The 26,233-nt window shown below is 42.4% G+C and overlaps 3 protein-coding genes across 3 annotated transcripts; all 3 read left to right on the top strand.

Moving 5' to 3' along the window:
- The first annotated feature begins 5,591 nt into the window (after nucleotides 1–5,591).
- Nucleotides 5,592–6,854, top strand: LOC113219929 (DNA-directed RNA polymerase II subunit RPB1-like). Its single transcript, XM_026448291.1, has 2 exons — nucleotides 5,592–6,632; nucleotides 6,725–6,854. The coding sequence occupies exons 1-2, from the start codon at nucleotides 5,887–5,889 to the stop codon at nucleotides 6,852–6,854; spliced, it is 876 nt and encodes a 291-aa protein (XP_026304076.1). The 5' UTR covers nucleotides 5,592–5,886.
- Nucleotides 6,855–7,396: 542 nt separating this feature from the next.
- On the top strand, nucleotides 7,397–8,617 carry LOC113219928 (DNA-directed RNA polymerase II subunit RPB1-like). Its single transcript, XM_026448284.1, has one exon. The coding sequence runs from the start codon at nucleotides 7,567–7,569 to the stop codon at nucleotides 8,521–8,523; it is 957 nt and encodes a 318-aa protein (XP_026304069.1). The 5' UTR covers nucleotides 7,397–7,566; the 3' UTR covers nucleotides 8,524–8,617.
- Nucleotides 8,618–25,756: 17,139 nt separating this feature from the next.
- On the top strand, nucleotides 25,757–26,157 carry LOC111525218 (60S ribosomal protein L36a-like). The gene has a single exon (XM_023190472.3). The coding sequence runs from the start codon at nucleotides 25,782–25,784 to the stop codon at nucleotides 26,100–26,102; it is 321 nt and encodes a 106-aa protein (XP_023046240.1). The 5' UTR covers nucleotides 25,757–25,781; the 3' UTR covers nucleotides 26,103–26,157.
- Nucleotides 26,158–26,233: the final 76 nt, after the last annotated feature.

The raw sequence follows: 26,233 nt of genomic DNA, 5'->3' as shown, positions 1-26,233 counted from the left end.
GCGATATAACATAGCCCTGTAATTTGTTTCCTAGACTCAGGAGAAGCAGAAAGAATTAACAACCACTGTCTGAATCCTTAACAGCGGAATTGCAGGAATACTGAGATCCTCCTAGAAGAGACACAACACAGCATAACAAGAAAACAGGAAGTTTTTAGATTCTTTTTTGAAAATTTCCCCTTGTTTGGCCTTAGGCTTTATTTTGCTATATGTTATTGCATTTAAGATTTAAGATTTCTATTAAAGAAAAATTTGGGTACCCTAATGGGGTAAGAAAATTGAATAAGAATTCCATTAGAGGCCCACAGTTTTAGCCTGGAGGAAAGCCCTAATAATGGGTGAGAACAATCTCTCCTAGGAATGGTTGCCTGGTCCTGCTGGCAGAGGCTCTGTTTGGAATATCTGGCTGGCATTCTCTTTTCCATGCACCCTCAAGCTGTAGGGGTTGTGAGGCAGTTCCAGTCCGGGACTAGACAGGTAAGTGAAGACCCCCACCTCTAGGCAATGGGAGGAAATGGTTGAATAATATCCAGCTATAGCTTGACATTGCAACTTAGGGCACATAAAGGGACAGTGAAATTCTTTTGGCTTATCTCTGTCTTTTGATGTTTACATGTTTGATGTTCTTATACATTGCTCTAAGTTGAAGGATTACTTGATTTAATTTGACATACTTGAATTTTAACGAGTTCAGGAATATTTTTATTTTTGGCCTAATACAAGGTTAATTTTTGTGACATCTGTGTCTATTGGAAGACCATGTGTGTCCTCTATCAGATGGATATGCATACATTTATGTTTTCACCAAACTTGCTAACTGTGCTATTTAAATTTCCTACGTGCTTATTTGTGTGCTTACTTAGATTTTTTCATTCGCATCTGTCAATTATTGAAAAGTGCATGTCAAAAAGGCTCCCAGGCTGGGGGTGGTGGTTCACGCCTGTAATCCCAGCACTTTGGGAGTCTTCTTAACTTACTACATTAGTAGCACAAATCCTAGTATAATCTTGATAACCAAATTATTCCATAAGAGAACAACAACAACAAAAGCCAGAAAACTAAAGGAAAATGTCTCAATGAATAGAACTGCAAAATTTTATGAAAAGCAGCAAACAAAATTCATCAATATATTAAAATTATTACAGTACAACAGTAATACATGGAAATCCATCATTATAACTTTTAGCAATATAATTCATTTTATTAAGAAATATTACTTTCTAAAACATATCACCATGAAAATAAATGTCAATCAACAGGTTGAAAGTAATTTTCTTGTTAATACATATAACAGAAGATAAAACATCAAAACCTATAAAAATACACAAAAAGAGTTCATAAATAAGAGGAATACCTAAACAGAAAGAAACAAGGAGTAATAGCAAGGGAAATACAAAAGAATAAGCTTATAAGAGGATGAAGAGGCAGGGAGAGGTGGCTCATACCTGTAATCCCAGCACTTTGGAAGGCCAAGGCAGGAGGATCACTTGAGACTAGGAGTTTGAGACAAGCCTGGGCAACATAGTGAGACCTCGACTGTACAAAAAAATTTAAAAGGAAATTAACCAGGTGCAGTGGTGCACACCTATAGTTCCAGCTACTCAAGAGGCTGAGGATCACTTGAGGCTCTGGTTCCACCATTGCACTAAAGCCTGGGTGACAGGGTGAGATCCTGTCTCAAAAAAAAGCCAGGATGGCCAATATCTTCTACCTGGAAAAATTCACAGTAATATAATGCCATAATTGTTCACCTGATGGAAAAAAATTAAAAATTAAAAGGGTTAATAAGAGCCAGTTTTTGTTGTTTTTTGTTTTTTTTTTCGAGCTGGAGTCTTGCTCTGTCACAAAGTCTGGAGTACAGTGGCATGTGATCTTGGCTCACTGCAACCTCCGCCTCCCAGGTTCAGGTGATTATCCTGCCTCAGTCTCCCAAGTAGCTGGGATTACAGGCATTTGCCACCATGCCCCACTAATTGTTGTATTTTTAGTAGAGACAGGGTTTCACCATGTTGGCCAGGCTGGTCTTGAACTCCTGACCTCAAGTGATCTTCCTGCCTTGGCCTCCCAAAGTAACAGCCAGTTTTATTGTGTGCTTGAGGAGATGAACATCTCATCTATTCTGGTTAAAGTTGGTTCAGCCTTTTACAAGAAAATTCCTAGACCAGGGACAGTGGCTCATGCCTGTAATCCCAGCTTTTGGGAGGCCGAGGCAGGTGAATCACCCAAGGTCAGGAGTTCGAGACCACCCTAACCAACATGGAGAAACCCCATCTCTACTAAAAATACAAAATTAGCCAGGTGTGGTGGCGCATGCCTGTAATCCCAGCTACTCAGGAGGCTGAGGCAGGAGAATTGCTTGAACCTGGGAGGCGGAGGTTGCAGTGAGCCAAGATCGTGCCACTGCACACCAGCTGGGGCAACAAGAGTAAAACTCTGTCTCAAATAATAATAATAATAATAATAATAATAATAATAATAATAATAATAAATAATAAATAATAATAAATAAATTGTAAAAAGTAAAAATAAAAAATAAAATTCCTTTTTAATTATTAAATTTGCGATTTCTAGGGAACAATCCTACATAAATACACATTTATAGGAATATGTAAAAAAGCAGTTCACTGCAGAATTATTAAGAGAAAAAAGTAGATGTTCACCAATAGCAGTTTATTAACCTAAGATATCCATTGTATGAAATGTTATGCACAGTGAAAAATATTAAGGTAATTTACATATATGAACATGGAAAGATCTCCGAGGCAATGTAAAAAACCAAACCAAAACAAGATGCAGAATAGATAGTCAATGTGACAGCACTTAAGTAAAAACAAACACACAAACCCCAAACTCTGTTCCTAACTATACACAAATATGGGTATAAATATTTAGAAACCGATCTGAAAAAACTAAGGTGAAATCGTTAATAATGGTAATCTGGGGAGACAAACGAAAGTAACGAGAGAGGAGGTTGATATAGCAATGGGACTTTCATTTTAACTTAAAAAAATTAAAACATAAGGAAACATCTTAAACATACATGTAATTTGCAATAGCAAAAAGAGAAATGAAGTCCTAGAAATATGCAGACATTTAAAAAAACACTAGTGATGTGAAGTCATTATCCTCAGCAGACTAACCCAAGAACAGAAAACCAAACACCACACATTCTCACTCATAGTGGGAGCTGAAAAATGAGAACACATGGACACAGGAAGGGGAACAACAAACACTGGGGCCTGTCATGAGGTGGGGTTGGGGGAGGGATAGCATTAAGAAAAATAGCTAATGCATCCTGGGCTTAATACCTAGGTGATGGGTTGATAGGTGCAGCAAACCTCCATGGCACACGTTTACCTATGTAACAAATCTGCACATATACCCTAGAACTTAAAAACAAAACAAACAACAAAAAAACCCAAAAACGAAACACTAGTGGCAAAATAAACAAAGTCTCAAACTGAAAAAGTGACAGACCAATTTCTGGTTCAAATTCTGGTTCTCAACCCAGGTGCCATAAAGTAAAGACAAAGAATTTGATTACATATTGCAATTAAGACATACAGCAAATAACTAGAAAAATTATTCTCAACACAAATGACGGTTAGTAGCTAATTTCGTGAAGAGGAAGTGGTCACAATACAATGAAGGGGGGGAAATGAACACTTGAAAAATGGGTGAACAGCTAAGCCTGGTGCTGTGTGCCTGTGGTCCCAGCTACTCAAGAGGCTGATGTGGGGGAATTGTTTGAGCCCAGGGATTGGAGATTGCAGTGAGCTATGATTGGGCCACTACAGTTCAGCCTGGGTGACACTGCAAGACCTTGTCTCTACACTTTTTTTTTTTTTTTTTGAGATGGAGTATAGCTCTGCTATCAGGCTGGAGTGCAATGGCGCCATCACGGCTCACTGCAACCTCTGCCTTCCGGCTTCAAGCAATTCTTCTGCCTCAGTCTCCTGAGTTGCTAGGATTATGAGGCACGTGCCACCACGCCTGGCTAACTTTTATATTTTTAGTAGAAACAGGGTTTCACCATGTTGGCCAGGATGGTCTCAATCTCCTGACCTCATGATCTGCCTGCTTCGGCCTCCCAAAGTGCTGTGATTACAGGCGTGAGCCACTGCGCTCGGCCTAAAATTTTTTTTTAATTCAAAATTAAATAATTAAAAAGGGGTGAAAGGCTTGACAAGTCAGTGAAATGAAAAATGACAAAAAGACATCAACTATGACCACCTTGATTGTTAGCAATGAAATGAAAACCAACATCCTTTTTATATATCAAGTTGACAAAGATTAAACATGTTTATTATAAATCACGTGAACCTCAATAGTGTGAGAAAATAGACACTTTTACATTTTAGGTTCAGTGAAAAAAGAAAAACGGTTTTTCCACCGCTCTCACATCACAAGAATTAACACAGAAGATTTCTGTGATGACGTGTATGGGGATTTCTCCCTGTCAGTCATGCACACAATCCATTCTGCTGTGGACCCCAGCTGGGTGTCTTCTAATTCAGTTATGATACTATCTACCTGGACATAGCATTAGATTACACAGGGCTCAGTTCCGCAAGACCGGCCTCCCACTCTAATAACAATGGCAAACCCTATGTTGTTTACCTGTGCTTCTGACCGACTGGCTACCAATCAGGTTTCCACCACTCCCTGTTTTAGTTGCATTAATTTGCTAGAACAGCTAACAGCACGCAGGGAAACACTTACATTTACCATTTTACTATAAAGGATATTGCAAAAAATTCAGAAAAATGATTCATGGGGCCCCGCATAGGTGGAGGGGCACAGTACGTTCCAGGAAGTTTTATCCAGAAGGTCTCTAAACCCAGTCCGTCTGGGTTTTTATGGAGGCTTCATTACATAGGCACGATGGCTTAAACCATAGGCTATTGGTGATCAGCTCAACCTCAGGCTCTCAACCCTCCCTGGAAACTCTCAGCCCTCCCTGGAAATGGCAATGGATGGGGCATTGCCATTCTCAGTCTGAGTGATAGGATTTACACAAACGTAATTTTAAAACGGATTAGCGTAACTGAAAACTTAATTAGATGATTGAATTATCTGGAACCACACCTTGATATTCCTAACTCAATCACCTTCATCCAATGAATGCTCCACCCAACTGGCCCCGAAGTCTCTAGATGGTTCCAGAGCAGAAGAATGTTTATACAACGCATATCTCCACTTTTTCTTAAAAGTCTTTTCGCTTACACGGGTAATTCTTAAATTGCCATGCATCACGGTCGGGGAGAGGGCTTGTTACAACACAGATCTGCGGATCTCCGGGGTTTGAGGGTTGCAAGGATGCTGCTGGTCTCAAAACCACAGTGTCAGAACCACAGCACTAGATGGTTTTCAGTGTTTAAGTGCATTTAATTCATAGTATATTTGGCCAATAAAACTTGAAGTTCTTAGATGGTCTCAAATACGTGACATGACATCAAATCAGGAGAAGAATTTCCTACGAGGTGGAGCCTGGGAAAGTTGGAGGAGACTCATGGAAAGGAGGAGTGAAGCTCCGCCCTTTCCGCTGACAGGCTGCGCCCAAGGCTATTTAAACCCGCCCTGGAGGCCTCTGCTCAGATCTTCCTTCGCAGAGGAGAGCAGCGGCCGGAGTGTTTTGCGGTCTCTGCGTGGACCTGGTGCTTACAGCGTCTTGCGACTTGGAAGCGGATTCAGACGACAGGACAGAACACTTGGGTAAGTGAATCTCTGTCTGTCTGTCTCATTGGTTTGTTTATTTCCATTTTCTTAAGGAGCACATACCTCATACCACACACACACACACACACACACACACACACACACACTCCTTTATTCTGGGGGTCAGAACATTGGTAGGGGGCCCTGGGAGCTGCAGGTTTCCTAATCATGTCTGCGTCTAAGAACAGTGGCGTCTTTTCTGGCTCTTCCTATGAGCGGTCCCCCAGCCCGGACTCCCCAAGATCCATGCTAGCCTCACCCAGCTTGTCCCTCTCCCCTCCCAGAAACTCAGACCTAAGAGAAAGCTCCTCACCAGGGATCAGGAGCTACCATTCACCATCCTCTAGGGCTTCACCACACTCACCTACGTCATCACCAGAAACCCACAAGCTCCCATTTCCCTTTCCTAACGGTGATGGGCAATCAGTGAAGGAATTGGGCTCGCCCGTGTCCTCCTCTGGGGATTCTTTAGCTTCACCACGTTCATCAGTAATATACCACATGTTCTTACTGCCATCACCCAGCAGCTCACCCCCAGCTCTAGGGGAGGCTCCTGTGTCTCCCAGCTACTCTCCAAACAACCCCAGATTTCAGCTGGAGTCAGCCCCCCACACCCAGGAATCACCTACAAACTCACAAGCCTCACAGCGCTCCTCCCCTATGTCTTTCATCTCTCCATCCCCAGCCCTCAGGGACTCTCCTGTGTCTCCCAGTTACTCTCCAACCATCCCCAGGTTTCTGCGGGAGTCAGCCCCATGCAGCCAGGAGTCCCCCAGAAACTCACAGGTCTCAGGAGATTATGAGCGGTCCCCCAGCCCTGACTCCTCAAGATTCATGCCTGCCTCTCCCAGCTTCTCCCTCTCCCCTCCCAGAAACTCAGAGCCAAGGGGCAGCTCCTCACCAGGGATGTGGAAGTACCCTTCATCATCCCTCAGGACTTCACCACGCGCACATCCATCATCAGCGGAATTTCACAACTTTCCATTTCCCCTGGCTAACCAAGCAGGACAATCACCGATGTCATTGTGCTCTCCCGTGTCCTCTTCTGGAGATTCTTCACAGTCACCCCGTTCCTCAATAATATACCATATGTTCTTACTGCCATCATCCAGCAGCTCACCCCCAGCCCTCAGTGACTCTCCTGTCTGTTCCAGCTCCTCTCCAACTACGCCCAGATTTCAGGGGGAGTCAGCCTCCCACACCCCAGAATCACCTACAAACTCACACAGCTCAGTGAGATCCTCTCAAGTCTCTCTCATGTCTTCACCCACATCGCTCAGGCACTCTCCTGTCTCTGTCAGCTACTCTCCAACCCTCTCTAGATTTCAGCTGGAGGCAGTTCCAGGCGCTCAGGCCTCACCACCAAATTCACCAGTTTCACTGAGTTACTCCACAGTCTCTCTCATGTCTTTATCCCCAGACCACAGGGACTCTCCTGTCTCTCTCACCTGCTCTCCAGCCACACCCAGATTTCAGCGGGAGTCAGTTCCAGGCAGCCAGGAATCACCTACAAACTCACCAGTTTCACTCAGTTATTCCACAATCTCTCTCACGTCTTTATCTCCAGGCCACAGGGACTCTCCTGTCTCTCTCAGGTACTCTCCAAGCACGCCCAGATTTCTGCTGGATTCAGTTCCAGGCAGCCAGGGATCACCTACAAACTCACACACCTCACTGAGATATTCCCCAGTCTCTCTCGTGTCTTCACCCCCAGGCCACAGGGACTCTCCCGTCTGTCCCAGCAGCTCTCCAACCACACCCAGATTTCAGCGGGAGTCAGTTCCAGGCACTCAGGAATCACCACCAAACTCACCAATTTCACTGAGTTACTACTCCCCAGTCTCTCTCATGTCTTCACCCCCAGGCCACAGGGACTCTCCCGTCTGTCCCAGCTACTCTCCAACCATACCCAGATTTCAGCAGGAGTCAGCCTCCTACCCCCAGGAAACACCTACAGACTCACAGACCTCACTGAGATCCTCCCCGGCCTCTCTCAGGTCCCACCGGGACTCTTCTATCAGTTTCAGCTACTCTCAAACCATCCCTAGATTCCAGCTGGAGTCCGTTCCAGGCACCCAGGACACACCACCAAACTCACCAATTTCACTGAGTTCCTCCCCAGTCTCTCTCATGTTTTCAGCCCCAGGCCTCAGGGACTCTCCTGTGTCTCTCAGCTACTCCCCAACTGTCTCCAGATTTCAGCTGGGGTCAGCTTCCCACACCCAGGAATCACCTACAAACTCACAGTCCTTACTGCAACCCTCCCCCATTTCTTTCACCTCTTCACCCCCAGGCTTCAGGGACTCTCCTGTGTCTCCCAGCTTCTCTCCCGCCTTCCCCAGATTTCTGCAGCAGTCAGCCCCAGGCACCCAGGAGAACCCGAGAAACTCACAGGCCTCACGAGATTATTTCCCTATGACCTGTGTCTATACAGGGATGGCTCCCACGTATCCCTCAGTGACCCCCAACCCATCTCCATTTACACTCAGACACTCCCAGGGCCTGACAGCTACTCCCCGTTATTGTCCTTCAGTTCGAAGCCCTGGCCAATCTGCTAGCCAACATGACGCAGTTTCCTGGCCATTTCTCCACATTTCTGGTGAGGGCCCCACACCCAGCCGCAGAAGAGCCCCTCCTGCATTCCGTCCTCACACACAGGCCTGTCCATCTACTTGCTACTGTCACACTCTTGCCAGCAGAAGAGGCTCCTCTAACGGCCGATATCACCACCCAGGCTATCATCGCCCCACAGCTGTGCAGCGGGACCCTCCTGCTTGCCGACGTGGCTGCCAGCGCCCATACTGACACCAACCTCTAGCATGTCAGCGTGCCTGCGGGAGACAATACCGCTAATACCGCTGACATGGCTAGCATGACCATCCTACATGGCAGTGACACTGTTGATGTAAGCCTCCCACATAGCTGGGACCACAGGTGCTTACCTCCACAACGGGCTATTTTTTTTTAATTTTATTTTAGAGTTGGGATTTTACCATGTCACCCAGGCTGGTCTAAATCTGCTGGGTTCAAGTGATCTTCCTTCCTCAACCTCCCAGGGTGCTGAGATTACTGGCATAAGCCTCCATATTTGGCCTATTATTCTTTTTGATGCTATTGTTAATAGAATTATTTGCTACATTTCATTTTCAAATTGTTCATTGTGAATGTATGGAAATTTAATGGATTTTTGAATATTAAGTTTGTATCCTGAAACCTTGCTGGACTCACGTATTAGTTCTAATAGATCATTTAATGCTTTCCTTAAGATTTTCTATATTCAGGATAATGTCTTTGAGAAACAGAATCTTTTTTTTTTTACTTAATCCTTTGTTATCTGGATGCTTTCTATTGCCTAGTTTTCCTGGTTAGAAATTCTGGTAAAATCTTGAATAAATGTGGCAAGAGTAGACATCCTTGTCTTTTTTAAAAACTGATTTTTCGTAATTGTCATTTATCGTAGAGATTGGCTCTCACTGTGTTGCCTTGGCTGGTCTCAACCTGCTCGGCTCAAGCGATGCTCCCAAGTAGTGGGATTATAAGCATGAGCTGCTGCACCTGGCCCTTTGTGTTGTTTGTGATGTCAGGTGGAAAGCATTTAATATTTTGCCAATAAACATGATGTTTGCTGTGGGTTTCTGGTGGATGTTCTTTACCAGTTTAAAGATGTTTTCTTAGTATCTAGAGTCTTTCTATCATGAAAGATGTTGGATTTTGTCAAATGCTCTTTTGTATCTACCGAAATCATCATGTGGTTTTTGTGTTTTAATAATCTAACATATGTATTTTACATTGAGGTCTCCAAAAACTCTCAGGATTCATATTTTTAGTCATGATGGAAATATTTGTGTTTTTACTGTTTACAGATATTCTTTTTATTTGACCTTGCAGTCCACACATAGTTGAAATATGCAAAAATTTAGTTTTCCCCTTCTATTTCATGTCTCTCTTGGGAACAGAATTGTATCCCAGAAAATATCTAATTATATAGAATAATGTAGTAAGTGATCAAAACAGTATTTCACTCTATAGGGAAATAATAAATTTTTTCAGGAAATAATGTTGACAAAACTCCACAAACATTTGGAGAATCAGAAGATAATATCTTCCTTTCATACCACACACAGGGTATGTAAACTTACGATGTAAGTTTTGAACAATAATGAGAATGGAGAAATAAGGAAATGTGTTATCACTCTTCTTGAAACCTCTTGTCATGGCACAGAAAAAGACATGTCTATCTTTAGACATGTCTGTTCTATCTTGGGAACAGAATTGTATCCCAGAATTTATCTAATTATGTAGAATAATGTAGTAAGTGATCAAAATAGTATTTCATTCTACAGGGAAAGAATACATTTTTCAAGAAATAATGTTGACAAAACTCGACAAACATTTGGAGAATTAGAAAACATGATCTTCCTTTCATACCACACACAGGGACTAAAAACAATAGAAGCATTAGAAGTGAATATAGACATGAGTTTATTGGGAGTCAGGGTAAGGAAAGTCTTTATGATCCTACAGAAAAATAAAGAATCCAGAATAAAAAGACAGATAAATTTGGACAAATCAAGGTGTTTTTAATTTAAACTTCTTTACTATATAACATTTCAGACTGGGAAATAATTAATCATTTATGGCAGAGTCAATACCATTAGTTTAGACAGAATTTAAAACAAATGAATGAAGAAAGTGGGCAAAGGATAGAAAAAGAAAATTCACCACCATTGATATATCAACGCCTGTTCAACATTTCCATGATCAAGGAAATGCAGTCAATAAGTCAGCATGTTTAGTCTATCAAATAGTGATAAATTTAAGAAAATGATTATTTCTAGTTCAGGTGCACTGAAATTGGAAGTATAAGTTTACTGGTGGACAAGGTAGTATGGGATCTAGAAACTAAACAATCCTAAGCAACCATTACAAATGATTTCATTATGTAGTGAAAAACTGTCTACAATATATGATCTGTTTGAAAAAAATGGTTACAAGTTATTATGGGCCATTTGGGAGAAGGGATTGAAAAAAAATGTATATAGACTCACAAACATCAGAAACTAAATAAGCCAAGATATTAATAGTGTGTTCACGTGTGCTAGGATTACAGAAGACTTTAAATTCGGTATAATTTTTTTCTTTCTTTATATTGAATATGCATACCTTTTGAAATAAACCTTTAAACATAATTTACGTCAAAACAACCAGTAATACTGCGTATCCAATGGTGATGGATATGGATTTTTTTGAGAATACTGTAAGGTTTTCTTCAACACGAATGTCAGTAGTGAGTGAAGATGTCCTAATAATACAAAAAAGTTAGCCGGGTGTGGTGGCGGGCGCCTCAGCTACTTGGGAGGTTAAGGCAGAAGAATCGCTTGAACCTGGGAGGCAGAGGTTGCAGTGAGCCGAGATCGTGCCACTCCACTCTAGCCTGGGCGACAGAGTGACACTGCGTGAAAGAAAGACGGAGAGAGAGAGAGAGAGAGAAAGAAAGAAGGGAGGGGGGGAGGCAGGCAGGGAAAGGAAGGAAGGAAGGAAGGGAGGGAGGGAGAGCGCGAAAGAGAAAGAAAGAAAGAAAAAAAAAGAAAAGAAAGGTGTAGTGGTGCCGAAACTCCACCATAGGACACCATGCAGGGCCACCTCTCTTTGCCGGGCAGTGGGCAGAACTCGAGGGGGCGCGCATTTATGGCCCTATCTTGACCCTAATTCAGAACCCCCGCTCCCCCCGCTGAGGGTTCTGGGAAATGGCCGACCGTCTGGAGTCACTCACTTCCGCTTCCATCATCAGGCACCCCACTGAGCTCCTCTCAGACGGTTAGGTGTATGAGGAAGTGGGTCTCAGTGGGGTTCTTCTCTCTGTCCTCAATTATGGTTGATTCTCTAGGACCTGCAGGAAGGGGCAGCCTGTGGTGCAGGATCAGAGCCAGGGAATTTCCAGAACCTTGGCCTGGCCAAGAAGGGATTTCAGGAGGCCAAGGCACTGAGCATCCTGGCCTGGGGCCTGGGGCATGGGGCGGGGCCAGGTCTGGCAGCTGTGGCTTTGAGATGCCATCTCTCAGCGTGGGAGACTCCAGTCATGGCAGTCTCAGATCCATGATCAATTCTCTCAGAGTAGTTGCCCACCCATATCTGTACTAATTTAAGAGTTTTGGGACCGTGAAGTCATTTTTGTAAAGAGTTGCAGAAATTGGTTCCTTGTGTTCTCTTTTTATTCTTTTGAAATTTAGTAAGAATTGTGTAAATCGTGAGAGACGGTTTTCTTTTCTTATTTTTTATTTTTGAAACAGTCTCACTCTGTCGCCCAGGCTGACAGTGCAGTGGTGCGAACTCGGATCACTGCAACCTTCTGCCTCCCAAGTTCAAGCCATTTTCCTGCCTCAGCCTCCTGAGTAGCTGGAATTACAGGCGCATGCCACCACACCCAGCTAATTTTTGTATATATATATTTTTTGTATATTTTGTATATTTAGTAGAGTTGGGTTTCACCATATTGGTCAGGCTGGTCTGGAACTCCTGACCTCGTGATCTACCAGCCTTGTCCTCCCAAAGTGCTGAGATTACAGACGTGAGCTACTGCCCCCGGCCAAGAGATGGTTTTCTGTATTGTTGCTGGCTCTGCTTTTGTAACCATCTAGGCACACACAGGCAAAATTCCACTCTTAAGTGTCACACAGCATAAGAGAATCATGGCTCTGAGTTCACATTTTGAGTTCATGTGTTAATTCTCATTGTCAGCTGAAGGGTGTAGTGGTTTGTGGACAGTCTGCATTGCGCTGCAACAATGGCATGGCCCTTTGTCCCTGAGTCCTGTAAGGAGGGAGCTCACTTTCCCAGAATCCCGAAGCCAGTAGGAGGGGTAGATTACCAGATCAGGTAGATTACATCCAGCTGGCACTGAGAGATGTCACCCTGTGGCGTGTTGGGAACTGTGATTAAATCATGTTGTCTCACTGCTGAGTTTTCTTTCACAGCCTTGCCTTACTGGGACTGTTTCTCTCTGAGAGACAGCTGTACAGAAATAATCCCTGGTTTCTTGGCACTGGACCTATAGCTGAGTGATCTTTGGTTTCTTGGTTTTTGTGGCAATGCCAGCTCTTGTCACGACCTCATTCTTTATCCCATAGTTTACAAATGTCCACCCAGTCTGCTTAGCCGCAGCTGCCTTCCCCTAGAAATGGGTTTCTTCTAAGGGTCGAGGAACTTCCCAGTTGCTTTATTTAGTGTATTCCCTCCCTGTCTCCTAGTAGTGGGTCACTGGGTCAGTAAATCACTCAGTTTACACCATTTCAGGGCCATGTCAGGATGAAACACAGTGTAGAAATAATTACAGTAACTGTGATGGTGTGTATAACTGAGTGCTTATTATATTCCAGGTATCGTGATTATCATGATGAGGCCTTCATTACTGTGTACCCGGTGCCTGGAACAATGCCTGTGAATAAATATTGGAATGAATAAATATCACGCTACAGTATTTTCTGAGCAATGCTGTTAGATTTTATTAGCCTCGTATCACAGATGAGAATGCTGAAGCTTAAAAGGGTAATGAAACTTAACAAATAAGATCTGTCTAGGATGTGTTATAAGTAGAAGTCAGGGCCTTTGCAATTGGACTTCCTTCTCAACTCTTTTCATCTCAGATGAGTGTATGTTTCACGTGTTACATTCTCCTTGAAAAACAGGAATCTGTCATGTTTCCATCATTTCCTTCATAGTCCTATTTTTAACGAAAGGTCACCTCATCTGTAGACTGCTTTACCCCCCAGAACACAAGGACCATAAGAAAAAGCCCTTGTGCTTATTTACTGCTGTATCCCTACTGTTTCTTGTAGTGTCTAAGATGTCGATAGACCCTGAATATGAATTTATTAAATGAATGAGTTTCTACATTCCTGGGTTAGTGCTGGGATAGATGAATGATTGTAATGATAGTAGTTTACTGGAAATGTTCTATGTTCCATGTAACGGGCCGTCAGCTTTATTCAAATAGCATCATGTCTGTGTGAAAGAAAGGTGGCTTATTTATTTCAGCTTTTGAAATCAGAATTATTATCTTTATTTAATACAAATACAGACTGTGGAAAATACTGTGGTCCAATCGAATGATGGGAAGCACTAGGGTAGGGACCAGAGCACAGAGATCACAGGGCAGAGTGGCCAAAATGATGCTGGAAACATCACTGTGGGCCCAATGCTGAAGATTCTTGCAGGTCATGCTAAACAGTTTGAAGACTGTGTTGTTGTTGTTGTTGTTGTTGTTATCCTCAGGTCTCTGGTTAGATAGTATTTTCTCCAGGAAGCCTTCTTTGATATCCCCCACTACATTAGGTCCTCACTGTGTCTGGCACCTCTCTTATCATTGCACTATACTGTGGTTTCTCATCTTCAGACCTGGCTACAAGCTTAGAGGACAGGGACTGCATTGCTTCTTCAACACGTATTTGTTAGGTGGCTACTGTGTATCAGCTAGTGATCTGGACACCGGAAATATGGCAGTTATATGTGCAATTAAGGGAAAAAAGGAGGCAGATAGAGATAGGGAATGCAATATGAAGTTTGCAAGTTCCCTCTGAGATGAAAGCTTGCATGATAGAGTGAGTGAGAGCTGTAGGAGATGAAGTCAGGTAAATGGGAGCCAGATGATATGCTATCTTGTAAACCATTGCAAGAATTCTGGATTTTACTCTTTTTTTGAAATTTATTTTACTTTAAATTTGGGGAGACATATGCAGAACGTGCAGCTTTGTTACATAGGTATACATGTGTCATGGTGATTCGCTGCACCCATCAACCTGTCATCTACATTAGGTATTTCTCCTAATGCTATCCCTCCCCTTGCCCTCCACCCACCAACCAGCCCTGGGGTGTGATGTTCCCTTCCCAGTGCCCGTATGTTCTCTTTGTTCAACTCCCACTTATGAGTGAGAAGATGTGGTGTTTGGTTTTCTGTTCCTGTGTTAGTTTGCTGAGATTGATGGTTTCCAGCTTCATCCATGTCCCTGCAAAGGACATGAACTCATTTTTTATGGCTGCATAGTATTCCATGCTGTATATGTGCCACATTTTCTTCATTTTCTTTATCTAGTCTATGATTGATGGGCATTTGGGTTGGTTCCAAGTCTTTGCTATTGTGAACAGTGCTGCAATAAACATACGTCTTTATAGAAGAATGATTTATAATCCTTTAGGTATGTACTCAGTAATGGGATTGCTGGGTCAAATGGTATTTCTGGTTCTAGATACCTGAGGAATTGCCACACTGTCTTCCACAATGGTTGAACAAATTGACACTCCCACCAACAGCATAAAAGCATTCCTATTTCTCCAAATTCTCTCCAGCATCTGTTTTTCCTGACTTTTTAATGATCACCATTCTAACTGGTATCAGATTGTATCTCATTGTGGTTTTGATTTGCATTTCTATAATGACCAGTGATGATGAGCTTTTTTTTATTTGTTTGTTGGCCGCATAAATGTTTTCTTTCGAGAAGTGTTTGTTCATATCCTTTGCCCACTTTTTGATGGGGTTGTTTTTTCCTGTAAGTTTGTTTAAGTTCCTTGTAGATTCTGGATATTAGACCTTTGTCAGATGGATAGCTAGCAAAAGTTTTCTCCCATTCTGTAGGTTGCCTAATCACTCTGCTGATAGTTTCTTCTGCTGTACAGAAGCTCTTTAATTTGATTAGATCCCATTTGCCAGTTTTGGCTTTTGTTGCAATTGCTATTTTTGTTTTAGTCATGAAGTCTTTGCCCATGCCTATGTCCTCAATGGTATTGCCAAGGGTTATTTCTAGGGTTTTTATGGTTTTGAGTTTTACATTTAAGTCTTTAAGCAATTTTGAATTAATTTTTGTATAAGGTGTAAGGAAGGAGTTCAGTTTATGTTTTCTGCCCATGGCTAGCCAGTTTTCCTGGCACCATTTATTAAACAGAGAATCTTTTCCCCATTGGTTTGTCAAAGATCAGATGTTTGTAGATGTGTGGTGTTATTTCTGAGGTCTCTGTTCTGTACCATTGTCTATATATCTGTTTTGGTACCAGTACCATGCTGTTTTGGTTACTGTAGCCTTGTAGTATACTTTGAAGTCAGGTAGCGTGATGCCTCCTTTAGCTTTGTGTTTTTTTTTGTTTGTTTGTTTGTTTGTTTTTGCTTAGGATTGTCTTGGCTCTACGGGCTCTTTTTTGGTTCCATATGAAATTTAAAGTAGTTTTTCTAATTCTGTGAAGAAAGTCACTGGTAGCTTGATGGGAATAGCATTGAATCTATAAATTACTTTGGGCAGTATGGTGGCCATTTTCATGATATTAATTCTTCCTATCCATGAGCATGGAGTGTTTTTCCATTTGTTTGTGTTCTCATTTCCTTGGGCAGCTGTTTGTAGTTCTCCTTGAAGAGGTCCTTCACATCCCTTGTGTTATTCCTAGGTATTTTATTCTCTTTGTACCAATTGTGAATGGGAGTTCATTCATGATTTGGCTCTCTGCTTGTCTATTGTTGGTGTATAAGAATGCTTGTGAATTTTGCACATTGATTTTGTATCCTGAGGAGACTTTGCTGAAGTTGCTTATCAGCTTAAGGAGTTTTTGGGCTGAGATGATGGGGTTTCCTAAAAAGACAATTATGTTGTATGCAAACGGGAACAATTTGACTTCCTCTCTTCCAATTTGAATATGCTTTATTTCTTTCTCTTGCCTGGTTGCCCCAGCCAGAACTTCCAATACTGTGTTGAATAGGAGTGGTGAGAGAGGGCATCCCTGTCTTGTTCTGGTTTTCAAAGGGAATGCTTCCAGCTTTTGCTCATTTCATATGATATTGGCTATGGGTTTGTCATAAATATCTCTTATTATTTTGACATATGTTCCATCAATACCTAGTTTATTGATAGTTTTTTTAGCATGAAGGGATACTGAATTTTATCAAGGGCCTTTTCTGCATCTATTGAGATAACCATGTGGTTTTTGTCATTGGTTCTGTTTATGTGATGGATGATGTTTATTGATTTGCATATGTTGAACCAGTCTTGCATCCCAGGGATGAAGCCAACTTGATCGTGGTTGATAAACTTTTTGATGTGCTGCTGATTTTGGTTTGCCAGTATTTTATTGAGGATTTCCGTATTGATGTTCATCAGGGATATTGGCCTGAAATGTTCTTTTCTTGTTGTATCTCTGCCAGGTTTTGGTATGAGGATGATGCTGGCCTCTTAACATGAGTTAGGAAAGAATCCCTCTTTTTCTATTGTTTGGAATAGTTTCAGAAGGAATGGTACTAGCTCTTCTTTGTAGAATTCAGTAGAATTCGGCTGTGAATACATCTGGTCCTGGGCTTTTTTGTTGGTAGACTATTAATTACTGCCTTAATTTCAGAAATTGTTATTGATCTACTCGGGGATTCAACTTCTTCCTGGTTTAGTCTTGGGAGGGTGTATGTGTCCAGGAATTTATCCATTTCTTCTAGATTTTCTAGTTTATTTGTGTAGAGGTATTTATAGGTATTTATAATATTCTCTGATGATAGTTTGTATTTCTGTGAGATCAGTGGTGATATCCTGTTTATAGCAGTTTATTAACTTGATAGACCCATAGTATGGAATGCTGTGCCCCCCAAAAATAAGGTAATATATATGAACATGGAAATAACTCTGAGACAATGTAAACAAAACTAAATAAGGTGCAGAATATCTGTCAATATGGCACCATCTAAGTGAAAGCAAACAAAAACTGTCAAACTCTATCTGTGCTCTATCTGAACTCTAACTGTACACAAATATGCATGTGACTACATAGAAGCTGATCTGAAACAACAGAGGTGAAATTGATGGTTATTTTGGGAGAGAAATGAAATTAAGGGAGAGGTGGTTGGTGTAGGAAGGGGGCTTGCATTTTAACATAAGCAAATATTATCTTAAACATATGTGTGGCCGGGCGCGGTGGCTCAAGCCTGTAATCCCAGCACTTTGGGAGGCCGAGACGGGCGGATCACGAGGTCAGGAGATTGGGACCATCCTGGCTAACACGGTGAAACCCCGTCTCTACTAAAAAATTCAAAAAATTAGCCGGGCGAGGTGGCGGGCGCCTGTAGTCCCAGCTACTCGGAGGCTGAGGCAGGAGAATGGCATAAACCCAGGAGGCGGAGCTTGCAGTGAGCTGAGATCCGGCCACTGCACTCCAGCCCAGGCGACAGAGCGAGACTCCGTCTCAAAAAAAAAAAAAAAAAAAAAAGTGTAATTTGCATTAGGGAAAAGAGAAATTAAGTCCTAGAAATATGCATACATTTACAAGACACTAGGAGTGAAATAAAGTCTCAAACCAAAGAAGTGACAGACCAAGTTTTGGTTCCAATAATGGTTCTCTCAACCCAGGTGCCATAAAGGAGAGACTATGAATTTCATCACATATTAAAATGAAAACATATAGCAAATGACTGGGGGAAATTATTCTCAACACATATGAGATATAGTAGCTAATCTATGAAAGAGGAAATGGTCACAAAAGGAGGAGGAGGGAGGAAAATGAACAATTGAAAAATGGGTGAACAGCTAGGCCTGGTGGTGTGCGCCTGTGGTCCCATCTACTTGGGAGGCTGAAATGGGAGCCCAGGAGTTGGAGACTGCAGTGAGCTTTGATTATGGCACTACACTTCAGCTGGGTGACACAGTAATTAATTTTTTTAATTAAAAATTTTTTTTTTTTTTTTTTTTTTTGAGGCGGAGTCTCGCTCTGTCGCCCGGACTGGAGTGCAGTGGCCGGATCTCAGCTCACTGCAAGCTCCGCCTCCCGGGTTTACGCCATTCTCCTGCCTCAGCCTCCCAAGTAGCTGGGACTACAGGCGCCCACCACCTCGCCCGGCTAGTTTTTGTATTTTTAGTAGAGACGGGGTTTCACCGTGTTAGCCAGGATGGTCTCGATCTCCTGACCTCGTGATCCGCCCGTCTCGGCCTCCCAAAAGGCTGGGATTACAGGCTTGAGCCACCGCGCCCGGCCTTTAATTAAAAATTTAGAAATGGGTGAACAGTTTGAAAAGGCAGTGAACAGAAAAGGGAGAAAAAGACATCGACTTCATTACATAGGTATGACATAGGCTTCATTACATAGGCATGATCGGTTAAACCATAGGCTATTGGTGATGAAACTGACCTGCAGTCAGCCTCTCTCCCCTTCCTGGAAATTGGGGTTGAGGCTGAAAATCACATCCCTCTAATCCTGCCTTGGCCTTTCTGGTGAACAGCCCTATCCTGAAGCTACCTAGCTTCAGCAAACTCATTAGCATATATCCAAAGGAAAAACACTTATCACTTTGAACATTCTTAAAATGTTAGGAGTTGTATGCCAGGAAACAAGGATGAAGACCAAATATATATGTTACATATACATACATTACATTGGTATAAAATCTTTTCAGAAAAGTCGGCAATACCGGCTACATTTAAAAATGTGCCTAACCTTGAAATGATTGCATATCTAGGAATTGATACAAAGAGTCTTCCAAATAAGCTTCCAAATAAAATGCATATAAGGGATATGCCATGAGATGTGATGGCTCACACCTGTAATCCCAGCACTTTGGGAGGCCATGGCGGGTGGATCACAAGGCCAAGAGATCGAGACCATCTGGGCCAACATGGTGAAACCCCATCTCTACTAAAAATACAAAAAAGTGGTTGGGCACAGTGGCGCCGGCCTATAATCCCAGCTACTCAGGAGACTCAGGCAGGAGAATTGCTTGAACCAGGCAGGCGGAGGTTGCAGTGAGCCAGGATTGCACAACTGCACTCCAGCCTGCTGACAGCGAGAGTCCATCAAAAAAAAAAACATAGTACAAGACGATCCATGAAGCACTCTTCTTCAGAGTAACCTCCACAAGAACTAGAATGCCATCAAAAGAAGACTGGTTACATGAAAAAAAAATAAAATTGGCAAAGCCACATCATAGCATACTCTGCAACCTCTTATGCATACACATATATGGTGACATATACATGTATACACATATACATATATGCATATACACATGTATACACAAATACATGTATATGGGTGCTGACGAGTTGATGGGTGCAGCACACCAACATGGCACATGTATACATATGTAACAAACCTGCACGTTATGCACATGTACCCTAGAACTTAAAGTATAATAAAAAAAAAATGAATCCAGTGGGGAAAAAAAAATACATGTATATATACATGTATACATGACATACATAAACATGTATGCAAGTGTGTACCTATACCTATAGCGTGCATATATGTATACATGCATGCATATACATCTATATACATACATATACACATATATGTATACATACATAAACATGTATGCACATTCATATATGCACATACATGTATATACATGTATGTGCACACATGTATACATGCATATATACACGTGTGTATGTATATACAAAATCCCTCAAAGAACATATTGAGAAACTGGTAACTGCAGTTGCCACAGAGGAGGGGTGATATTTTACATCACATTCTGATGTTATTTACAACTAATACTAATAACCTCATAAAGACTTAACATCAATGGGGAAAGAAGGCCTATCAAGGAACACTGAGAGTGACAGTTACTTGGAAGACTCGGAGACACGGCACTGACCAGAACACACACTGGAGCCAGGACGCCCCCTTTTAAATTTCAGCTCCACCACTTCCTAAATATTTAAATTCTTTGTCATTTGTTTTCCTCATGTTTCAGATGTGGATAATTATATTCCCTATTTTATACTGTCCTTCGGACTAAGTGAATTAAATTACTATGTTTGAAGTTCTTAGAACAGTGAAAGTAGTACGTGAAATATTATATGTCAGCCCTAACAAGGTGCTTGTTGAGTAATATCCAGTATTGCCTTTTACTCATCTCCTCCATTTCTAGAAATTAAGCCTTCAGAATTTAGTAGTTCAGATGGACTGTCAGTTTCAATCTACTTTGATCCTTTTTACATGTGACCCACAAATGTAGGGTCAAGGCAGAAACAAGTTTACTTATCAGGAAACTGAAGTATTTAAGCTCTGTCTTGCATAGCAGGAGCTTAACATACAACACAAGCTTCAAAATTGCAAACGGGGCACAGTTGGTAAACCATTGAAGTGGAAGGAATTAAGGACAAGACGACTTCAACAACCCATATGATAACGGTTAACCTCCTAGGGTTTCATGTTCAACATGGTAGCCAGTAATTATATGTGACTCCGATGGAGACTGTCTTATAAGCGTTCTATCCAGAAGGTTGGTCTGTAAACCCAGTCTTTTTGGAATTCAACGGAAGCCTCATTCAGTATTCCTGAAGGATTAAACCATAGGCTATTTGTGATCAACTCAACCTTCATCCTCTCTCCCATCCCAGGAAACTGGGTATGGGGCTGAAAACTCCACCCCTCTAGTGTTGGCTTGGTATTTCCGGTGAGGGGCCCTGGCCATTGCTCCACATTCCTACTCAGGGCTCCACACGCAGCGGCAGAAGAGCCCCTCCCACATTCCTGCCTCACACACAGACCTATCCTTCTACTTGCTACTGTCACACACTTGCTGGCAGGACAGGCCCCTCTGATGGCCAACATCACCGCGCGGGCTATCCTCACCCCTCACCTGTGCAGCGGGACCCTCCTGCCTGCCACGTGGCTGCCGGCGCCGGTGCCAGCGACAACCCCCCCGGCCTGTCTGCATTCCTGCGGGTGACCCCACTGGCAACATCGCTAGCTCGACCCCCTTCCTGGCAGTGACATTGTGGTCGGTGTGAACCCCTGTTCTCAGATCTCTGATGTATACCTATGACCGTTTTCCCTGTGCTCCGTGTCTTCCATTCACAGGCCTCCTCATTGTCTCTCTTTCCGCCTCCATTTCAGACATTTACTCATCCTCTTTCCCTGTGTCTGCCCCTGTCTCCACGTGGATGCCCTGGATAAGATTCACCCATTTAAGGTGATGAATTGTATGGCCTTTAGTGTATTCATAATTGTTCACAGTCCATTTTAAATCACAATAACAATTTACAACATTTTCATCAATGAAACCCCTGTAAACATTAGTCATTCCTCATTCTATCTCCAGGTCCCAACCCCAACTCCCAACCAACCACTCCCAACCACAACCACAGCCCTAGGTCACAGCTCCATAGAGAGGTCTACTCTATCCCCATAGATTTGCCCAGTCTGGATATCAAATTACTGGGGAAAATTATCCTGAACACTTATGACAGACAGTAGTTAATTGCGCTAAGAGGGTGTGGCCACAACACAAAATGGGTGAACAGCCAGGCATGGTGGTGTGCCCCTGTGGTCCTTGGCTACTCAGGGGGTCGATTCAGGACAATTGCTGGAGCCCAGAAATTGGAGGCTGCAGTGAGCTCTGATTGTGCAACTACACTTCAGCCCAGGTGACACAGAGACCCTGTGTCTAAAATCACTTTTATTTGACCTGTGCTTCTGACAGGCCGGCTAGAAATCAGAATTCCACCACCATTTCCTTTTTGAATTCCATTAATCTGCTTAGAGCAGCTGACAGACTCAGGGAAAGACTTATGTTTAGCAGTTGATTCTGAAGGAAATTGCAGAACGTACAGGTAAAGAGATGCAGGGAACCAAGTTTTGGGGGAGGGGTGCACTGCCTTCCCAAGTGTTCCATCCAGAAGGAACCCAGTCTTTTTGGGACTAGATGGAGGCTTCGTTCAACAGGCCTGAAGGAAGCAAACATACCTACCCCGTTGGTAAAAGGAAAAAGAGTGAAAAATGTATTGGGTGATATATCATATTTCTATGTGAAGCAGACAGTGTGATTCTGTTTTAGAGATGAAGAAAGGAATGGCGGATCTCAGACTTAAACCCAGGTCAGTACGACTTCATGATCTGCCTTTCTGCTCTGCATGCTGCCTGCCTGGGATAGCTTCATGCAGGGCCCCATGCCCAGATTATGCAGAGGGATGATTCTTAATGGTTGAACTCTTAGTGGTTAAAATTCGAGAGGCTGAATGTGATATGCAGTCACTCCTGATGGCCAAATTGCACAATCCCATGTTATGCTGACTCTAGGGTTCAGTGCAACAGGCTTAGGTGTTTTTGGTATTCTTAGCAACACATCTGGATGCAAGAGATCGCTCAAGTATAGCTAAGCTGAATTTAAGTTCTGACCTCCCGTCAAACTGTCTCATCCTAATGGTTGCTGGGAGATGCCCTCGCTAACTTGGCATGCTTCGTTTTGAAGGCATACTGTTACTTCACAACGCCCTTATTATACTTGAGATACGTGTATTCAGGCTGACAACTGTCCTGAAGTACAGTTGCAACTTGTTTAGATCCACAAATGCTTCTGGGATATTGGTGTCATTTGTATCTGAACCCACCTTACCAAACGGCCACATCATCTTGTTTGCAGAATACAATGTTACTATCAGCATGAACCTTAGATTCTGACCAGACCCATCTCTACCAACCCACTCCAGTTAGAGACAACTTGCTTAATATCTGTCTCTGTACTACCAGATTTTATTTCCGATGTCGTCCCCACAGACGGGCTGCTTTTACAACTCTGCAAATCCCCTTAAACTTGTATTAACCTATCTACCATAGAGCATTAAAAAAATGACACCAGAGAGTAACACCTCATTTTATCTCATAGAAAGCACTGAATTCCTACCCCCACAGCAACCCACTGCACAACAGTTGCAGCTTTCTCTCCTTAACTGTCTGTATACCTTACTGCCACTGAAATCCTAGCAGCTGTTTGGCACCTGAGTAAACTTTAGGTAACCCAGTGAGACCTCAAGGACTGTAGAAAAGAGGTATCACAAGTGCACAAGGCAGACCCACTGTTAGCATGACCATTCCATCCACATTAGTCTCCCATGATTACACAGGTGCTACGGTTTTAAGATGTGACCCCTCCCCTTAAGTGTAGCCTAGACTTAGTGACTCCTCATGAATATAGCAGAAGTGATGGTGACTTAAGAGATTGGGTCATAAAAGGAACCCTGGCTTCCAGCTTGTTCCCTCCTCTCTGGGGGATGTCATTTGCTGCATGATGAAGGCCTTTAGCCCTGGGAGGCCCACAAGGTGAGAAACAAGACTTCTGTTAACAGCCAGCAAGGACCTGAGAGGCTCCTGCCTGCAGTGATTTTGGGAGCATAACTTGCAGGCCCCAGTCCAGCATTCAGATGACTGCAGCCCCTGCCAACATTTGACAGCTGCCTCCAGAACATTGGGGGAGATACTGCCTAGAATTCGAGGAGTCTGCTGACAACCTCTGGGAATACAGAATGAGTTAAACTTTTCAGCCACAAACTTTGAGGTAGGAGGGTTGGGGATGGTGTCTGCATTTGTTCTATTGGCTGTGAAATCCTACATCTCAAGTGACCCTGCTGCAGTTCCATAAATTACTTTTTATCCCCGCCCCTTGCCCCCTTCTGAAACCTTATTTCCCATGGTAAATACTTTGGTTATGTTCTTTATTTAGATATAAAGTGCCTGTTCCCCACCTCCTGACATATCTTCTCTCTTTGGCAGCTCCAGGCAGCAGAGGGCTCAGACCAGAGCAGACCCAGGTTTCCTGAGTCACTAAGACAGAGAGGTTATCCTGGAGGAACACATGATGACGTGCTGCCCTCTACAAAACCAGGCTCGTGAGCTCACTAGTCCAAGAAAGCAGGACTGCAAAATGGATACACCGTGGCTCCTAATTATCTAGATGGCCTCATCTCCTACCAGTCAGCAAAAATGATGTACCCTCTGAAAGTATTCACATCACTCATTTGTATGCTTTATCTTTGGTACAGGGAGTTGGGTGAACAGGAGAAAAAGCCAAAAAAGTTGTAGAGGTTACAACATGAATCTTTAATCATAACAGACTGTTCCATCAGGATAATTTTTTAAAAATAGCTTTACTGTTATTATAAAACTGAAAGATACTTTGTTACAAAGTATAATACATGAAAGTACAATGTATGTATTATACATTCAGAATCCCACCACTAGAGATAAGTTATGATAGTGACCTCTCATATTTTTTTCTCTGTTGCTCTAAACATACAAATAGAAAAACATATTAACAAAATGGGGTCATGCTATAATTGTTCTAAAACTCTCCTGGTTCACTAAACAGTTCACGAGCAACCTTCGTCATTATCTGTGTGCCTAGAGATTTCTAATGGCTTCCCGTTGCATATATATGCCTGAACTTATTTTAAAAAATTTCCTACCAATGGAAACTGGGAATATTAACATTTGCTATTAAAAAAAAAAATCGCTTTAAAAAACTCCACCTACATATTTACTGCCACTTCAAAGGTTATAGAAAGTGAAATATGTTAACAAATTCTTTCCAAAACAGTGCACCAATTTTCTCTCTTACCAATAAGTACATAAGACTTATCATGTCCATTTTTGCAAAAACAAGTCCATTTTTGCGCTGCTATAAAGAACTACCTGAACCAACATGGCACATGTATACATATGTAACAAACCTGCACGTTATGCACATGTACCCTAGAACTTAAAGTATAATAAAAAAAAAAAAAAAAGAACTACCTGAGACTGGGTAATTTATAAAGGAAAGAGGTTCAATTGACTCACAGTTCCACATGGCTGGGAAGACCTCCAAAAACTTAGTCATGGCTGAACACAAAGGAGAAATAAGGACCTTCTTCACAAGGCGGGCAGGAAGGAGACAGCGAGGAAGGGCTTCACCTTAAAGCCATCGGTCTCATGAGAACTCACTATCATGAGAACAGCAAGGGAGATATCTGCCCTCGTGATCCAATCATCTCTGATCAAGGCCCTCCTCTGACATGTGGGAATTAAAATTTGAGATGAGATTTGGGTGGGCCACAGAGCCAAACCATATCAGACTGCACGTTTCTATAACCCCCCCAACTGATGGGGGATTTGAGGACTCTATTTTACTACTGCTAATTTTACTACTTTAGGGTGAAATGGCATTTGTGATTTTTAAGATAGCTAATATTTGATACATTAAACTATGAAATGAACTGGAGCAAAACCATTATATTCATGACAGCAATAAAACAAATTCCTCTTCCCGTGCCGATATCGCTCTTGCAAGCATGGTTAATGTCCCTAAAACCCGCCGGACTTTCTGTAAGAAGTATGGCAAGCACCAACCCCACAAAGTGACACAGTACAAGAAGGGCAAGGATTCTCTGTATGCCCAGGGAAAGCGGCGTTATGACAGGAAGCAGAGTGGCTATGGTGGGCAAACTAAGCCGATTTTCCGGAAAAAGGCTAAAACTACAAAGAAGATTGTGCTAAGGCTTGAGTGCGTTGAGCCCAACTGCAGATCTAAGAGAATGCTGGCTATTAAAAGATGCAAGCATTTTGAACTGGGAGGAGATAAGAAGAGAAAGGGCCAAGTGATCCAGTTCTAAGTGTCATCTTTTATTATGAAGACAATAAAATCTTGAGTTTATGTTCAAAAAAAAATAAAATAAAATAAAACAAATTCCTAGAAATATGCTTAAGATGACTCAACCTATTTTTAACCATCTCTAAGAAATAT

This window comes from Piliocolobus tephrosceles, chromosome 21 (genome assembly GCF_002776525.5).
Source record: "Piliocolobus tephrosceles isolate RC106 chromosome 21, ASM277652v3, whole genome shotgun sequence".
NCBI classification, from domain to species: Eukaryota; Metazoa; Chordata; class Mammalia; order Primates; family Cercopithecidae; genus Piliocolobus; species Piliocolobus tephrosceles.
This window is presented reverse-complemented; position numbering and strand designations above follow the sequence as displayed.

What these genes read in the sequence shown, in the direction of transcription:
- LOC111525218 (XM_023190472.3), top strand. Translation starts at nt 25,782, where the DNA reads ATGGTTAATGTCCCTAAAACCCGCCGGACTTTCTGTAAGAAGTATGGC.
- LOC113219929 (XM_026448291.1), top strand. Translation starts at nt 5,887, where the DNA reads ATGTCTGCGTCTAAGAACAGTGGCGTCTTTTCTGGCTCTTCCTATGAG. An exon ending in TCCTCACCAGGGATGTGGAA is followed by an intron (nt 6,633 to 6,724) that starts GTACCCTTCATC and finishes CTAACCAAGCAG; the next exon opens with GACAATCACCGATGTCATTG.
- LOC113219928 (XM_026448284.1), top strand. Translation starts at nt 7,567, where the DNA reads ATGTCTTCACCCCCAGGCCACAGGGACTCTCCCGTCTGTCCCAGCTAC.